The sequence below is a fragment of the Bidens hawaiensis genome, unplaced genomic scaffold, assembly GCF_021521415.1.
Source record: "Bidens hawaiensis isolate Kalapana, Puna unplaced genomic scaffold, B.hawaiensis_p1.1 tig00023806_1, whole genome shotgun sequence".
Lineage (NCBI taxonomy): Eukaryota > Viridiplantae > Streptophyta > Magnoliopsida > Asterales > Asteraceae > Bidens > Bidens hawaiensis.
Window position 1 is genome coordinate 180238 of NW_027493740.1, and position 6000 is coordinate 186237.

At 32.4% G+C, this 6000-nt stretch overlaps 1 protein-coding gene across 1 annotated transcript; it reads right to left on the reverse strand.

The window, feature by feature from the left end:
- Positions 1-394: 394 nt before the first annotated feature.
- On the reverse strand, positions 395-1783 carry LOC143568082 (peptidyl-prolyl cis-trans isomerase CYP18-1-like). The gene is made up of 3 exons (XM_077054317.1): positions 1601-1783; positions 1359-1517; positions 395-490 (listed from the first exon to the last, which is right to left on the reverse strand). The coding sequence occupies exons 1-3, from the start codon at positions 1691-1693 to the stop codon at positions 404-406; spliced, it is 339 nt and encodes a 112-aa protein (XP_076910432.1). The 5' UTR covers positions 1694-1783; the 3' UTR covers positions 395-403.
- Positions 1784-6000: the final 4217 nt, after the last annotated feature.

Sequence of the window (6000 nt, forward strand, 5' to 3'; positions counted from 1 at the left end):
TACAAATGCTTAATTGCTAGTAAACTTAGGGTTTATGCATGTTTATACTGTATGGGAGTATGATTAAACAAATTGGAAATCCCTTCCTAATCCCAAGTGAAGCTTATAACCCAAATGACTCTTAACACATTTAACTTCCATTTTTACGAGCTATCAAATATACTTATTTGACACTTTGACCATTGATGATACATACAACTCAAATCAACCAAATTCTCAAGTAAACAGGTAAGAGTGAGATGAAACAAATCATCTTTCAAGACCAAGACTTATTAGAATATAAGTAGCATGTAAACTTCCAAGTACTACAATTTAGAGTTTAGTTCTTGATATCTTATCATTACAAATGAACTGGTTTCAAGACCATAATTGTGAATTTGCAGGTTAGGATATCACACAAATACTAGCCAGCTAGCGGGTTCGCATGAATTGTTACCTGATTAATCCTAATCTCTGCCAGTGGCCGGTCCCCAGCTCCTGAGTTTGGAGTCTGCGCAAAAGAACAAAAACCAATTTATATAATGCATAAATCAGTGTATTTTCAATATACATAATATATCAAAGCATCCACAATTATCTAACGAGATCCACATCCATAATATATAAGCTTCATGCTTGTGAAAATCATAGGTGTTGTTTGGGTATACTAACCTAACTTTGGGTAGTTCGAATCGGATATTTGGAAGTTTTGTGCATCCAATAACTGGTCCGTATTGCAATTCAGTTATTCAGGTTGTTGAGTATCCTCGGATCGGGTTACGCCGTCATGGGAAGTTAGGGTTTTTGATACCGATCTGTATTTGTTAATATGGATTGGTCTTATAACAAATCTACCCATAACCTGAACCACCCATAACGTAACCCAAACCAGGAATACCAGACAACCAAACAGCCCGAACCTGAATTGTAAAAACAGATCTGTTATTCAATGCAATATCATACCCGAAAAGCCTGAAGTCCAATTAACATGCACAAACAACACCCCTAGTGAAAAGTTGTATACTTGTACGCAGCTTCTAATTCCGCTGATAAAGTAAATAAATGCGCCATATATATCATAAAATTTGCAACTTTTGATCTACCACATTGTTCTATGAGATAACGAAACTCAGTTAAATGTCACATTCACACATGACCCTAAACAATGATAATAAGCAAAACTGGTGAAGAAAAGCACAATAAAGCGGTAGGCCATAGCAAAAAGTAGGTATGCAAATTTGAACTTCAAATTTCCAACAAAAATAACACAAAATGTTAGTTGGGCATCACAAAACAGAAAGTGTAGCAATAATCATAGAATGCAAGAGACAAAAAGAGTAACTGAATTGGTATGCACAGAAATAACTAAGCGAATATACCTTTTCCATGAGATCAAGGACCTCAAAACCATGAATGACTTTGCCAAAGATAGCATATGCTCCATTGAGATGCGGTTGTTTAGCATAAGTAATGAAGAACTGGCTCCCGTTTGTGTTAGGCCCGCTATTAGCCATTGATAGCACACCTCTCGCATTATGCTAAAAATGCCAAAAACAACCATTGGTAAAACAAACATAGCACACTTTTAAGTAGTAGATCTTGCATGCGTACTATATTATACCTTGAGAGACTCGCGTATCTCGTCATTGAACTTTTTGCCCCAAATACTCGTCCCTCCTTTTCCGGTCCCCGTGGGATCTCCGCCTTGGATCATAAATCCCTTTATGTTTCTGTGGAAAATGGTGCCGTCGTAGTATCCACTTGCACATAGTGCAAGAAAATTCTATTGACATCAAGAATTATAACACCATTAACAACGATCCATGTTACGACAAAAATACATGTGTGTATATACTTATATTACAAGTATTGTTTCAAGTTACTGTCTTTAGTCAACAAAGATACAATATATGCAAGAACTTATCTAATTAGTACAGAAATAAAAACCTATACATGAATTTTAGGACGAATCGAAGCTCGTTTCATGGTAAACATAACAACTTAATGAATAAGAAAAGAAGTGCAGTTTCTAATGTGATATATAGTAAGATTATGTAAAGTTATAATTTAGGTTTAAGTTGTGTTAATTATTCTTTGAAAAGGCATTAGTTGTCATTGTATCATCATCAAGGAGTTAAAGTTGTGAAGTTTAAACATGCAAGCATCAACGAATAATGAATAATAACTAGGGTTTAGAATGAAATTGAACATACCATTTGATTTGATTTGATTTGATTTGTTACCTGGATCGCAGTTCTATAGATTCAGAAGCAGCTTTTTAGGCTCCGATTGCGTCTGGGTACTAAAATAGGTAAAATTTATTTTTTCTCACTCATAAGCTTATTGAATACAAATATTTCATACTAAAAAAACTTAATAAGGTTAAATAAATTTTTTTAATTAGAAATTTAGAAAATAAACTTTCTTTAAAAAAACATTTTTAAACAAACTTAATTCTCTTTTTCTTGCTCGTCATTTTAACAATGTGTTATTCTCAAACATATAAATATTAATTACTTATTATTTATGATTAAAAATAGTTGTTTTTAGATCATTTTTAAATAATCTAGTATTTAAATGTTTTCTTTAGTTTAGGAATATCGTAACACCAAAAAAGAATAAAAAAAATATGTTAACAAAATTTAAAAATTTAGGTTTTATTTTATAGAAAACAGTTGTCAAAGAATATTTTTTTGAAAAAAAATTGTTTATTTTTCTAAATACCTAAAATAAAGAATCTTGAAAAATTCACAAAAATAAAATCGTAATATACCCAAAAAGATACCGATACATGTGCTGACATTGTTCGGTCGGAACCGGTTCGATACTTCGTGAAGGTGCATGTGCGGTACCGAAACTCGTATAACTTACAAAATAATATATTTTGAATATAATTGTGTTTTCAGCAAACATCGAAATGGTAAGAAAATCACCTATATTATTTATATTAACCTTTTCTTTTAAAATATATTATAACAGTAATTTGATATTTATATATTAGAACATAATATAACAGCTACGTGTACGTGATTACATATGGCTAAACTATGTATAAGAAAAAAAAGATTTTATATAACTTATTTTAATATGCTTTTGAAATAAGTAAAAATTAAAATTCATAGTTTGAAAAAATATTTTAAACACGTATAGCTATTTTTTTTTTAATTGTTACGATATGACCAAAATTATGAAAAATTAAAAAATATATATTTATAAATACCAGCCACTTAATCTTATACTTTAAGATTCTAATATATTTGGCATTTTTATTTTTAATAAGTAAATGTATTCAATAGGATAATGAGTAAGAAAAAAGTAACTTTATTTATTTTGATAAATACTTTTCAAATCACCTATATTGATAATTTTTTCACTCAACCTATTTTAGGTAAAAACTCCAAACGTTGAAACCTTCATGACAAATTTTAAAAACTAAAACCTTCAAGGTTACTTTAGCTTTTCGTTAATAGAGATATGATTCCGACTCAATACTTCCAAGTCATAATAGACTTGGGTTTTGGTCCAAATAAGCTCGTTGCAAGGGTTGTCATGGAAACATGGATAAAAGTAGACCAAACCAGGTCATGGTTGTCCCAGACTGAATCGGGTCATACTTATGGGCTGTTTGGTAAGTGCTGAATGATTAAGAGATCTAAATGATTAAGAGGATCTGAGCCAATAAGTACTGAAACCAGTAAGTGTTGTTTGGTTCGGCATCTGAATGACTATGTAGAATGACTAATTTACCCCCTCTGAGCTATTTCGTGCTGAATGACATATATTCGCTTGGTCATGATCTTAATAACTGTATAGAATGACCGAACTTTCATTATAATCAACCAAAATACATATTAAAACAAACTTTCATTTTAATAAACCAAAATGCATCTTAAAATTAGTTCATCAAGGCATTGATACAAATAACTTAACAATACACCCACAAGTAAACAAAACCCATAAACATCTGACAAGACTTGAGCTATATCTCGACAAACATAACACCTATTTTAATACAACTTGTTCACTCCTTCAACAACAAACACCCCATTGTAAACATATTGGAGATGGCTTTGATTATACGGTAGTGGATGCTCTAATTGAAAATCAAAAGCATACGCTTCAAGACAAGCTTTGCTAGAATCTCTTTGTTAGTTGCGGGACCTATATAAGTTGTTTAAGAAATAAATTTCATCAACTAATTTGATAAATTGGTACTAAAACTCATATAAAAGACTTGAATTCAATCGGATAATAAAGGAGGATTATAAGTGATGAATACATAGGCATTATCACCCCTGTCTAAAGCATGTTGAACTTTAAAGTTGATTTACATTTTATCTCTAACTTACTTTAATGTTTCTATTTAGTATTAAGAACAGTTAATTCATTCTAAAACATAAACTGGCTTATAATAATGCTATCATAGATGTTTGATGTCTGGTTTTGATATGAGTTGTAAAACTTTTTGGTGGGTTTCTTTTATTTGTAAGAAACTCTTTTACAAAGTCACACCAATTGGTTTAGGTAATTTTGGTGGGTTTTATGTTTTTTGTTTCTTTAAATATCAGTCACCATTATAAGAGGATTGATTTCTATTAGTATGAATGATCTAACACCTTAGTTCTCTTCTTTTTTTTTTCAAAACCCATTCTAGTTACAAGCAAATTTAAGTCCTATCTAACAAGTGAAACAAAGAAAATATTTAATCATGTATAGTAGTTGTGTCAAAAACTACTTACCTCATGCTTTGTTACATCATAAATTCCAACTCTTTTGATCGAGTCTTCATGATTCATGTGCCGCCTTGTCCCCCAATCATCGACTTAAAATCCTATGACAACCATCATTTACAAACATGCATTCGGGTTAATTATTTTTGGGTCAATATCTATAAACATTGAATGGCCTACAAATCATTTAGGCTCGTTTCAGAATCATTATATCCAACATTCAATATAAATATCATATAAATCTATCTTTGACCTGTTAGATCATGTTGCCCGATTTCCCCAATTTAGGTTAACTATTCTTCTTTAAGGCATTTTATCAAACACCTAGTGTGCATCAAACTTGTGATTAACATCATTCAAACTAACAATTTGCAAGAAACCAAACCCAAACCCTAAAGGTCAGAAAAAAACATAAATCAACGAGGGTAGGGATTAGAATCGTGTAGAAATCGTACCTTTTATGGAGTCGAATGAGCTGAAACCTGGTGTCGAAGGGGATGCAATTGACCTGCTTGTTTGCAGTGTGCGTTCGAGAAGAGGAAGGGGATGTAATGGCGTGAAGGTGGGAAGGGTAAGATGCAGGGTAATTAGGTCTTATTTTTCATTCAGCGATGCTTCGAAGGGTAAGAGGCCCATTCAGATTTCAGACATAGCCTCTTATTGAACCAAACACCTCATATCTGAGCGAATAATACATCAACCTCTGAATGGTTTCATTAACACCTCAAACAAACAGGCCCTTATTCAGGCCAAAACCTGAGGGAGGAGAAGGATATACAAACAGACCAATACTAGATGCCTTCAGGTGTCAGGTAACTTTGGACTCGCAAATCAGTAACACTCCAAAATCACATTGTTTTTATGTGGAATTAAATCAAATCAAATCAAATCAAATCAAATCATTACCATGCTTAAAGTTTGTAAAAAAATCTCACTTTCCATTGCAAACTTTGAAATAACTAGAGGCGAGCAAATAAGCCGGTTAACCAAACCAACCCGAAAACTGAACCAAAACCGAACCGGCTTGAAACCGATTGTGTAGAAATCGGTCTGGAACCGATTGAAATCACAAGTTCAGAACCGGTTTGTAATTTTCTCCACAAAAACCAAGCAAAACCCAAACCAAAACAAGTCAAAACCCAAACCGAAACCAATCATACCATAGTAAGAAACCAGTTTCAACATTAACCAAAACCGATCATAAACCGGTTTTAAATTTTGTTGACCAAACCAAATCAGCTTTAACCCGAACCAGTTTTGTAACACTCAGGCCCGGAAGGGGCTGACGTGT

Coding starts and splice junctions, on each gene's coding strand:
- LOC143568082 (XM_077054317.1), bottom strand. CDS start 1,693: ATGATCCAAGGCGGAGATCCCACGGGGACCGGAAAAGGAGGGACGAGT. Junction 1,518..1,600: donor AGATACGCGAGTCTCTCAAG/GTATAATATAGT, acceptor TGGCATTTTTAG/CATAATGCGAGAGGTGTGCT. Junction 491..1,358: donor TCCTTGATCTCATGGAAAAG/GTATATTCGCTT, acceptor TCTTTTGCGCAG/ACTCCAAACTCAGGAGCTGG.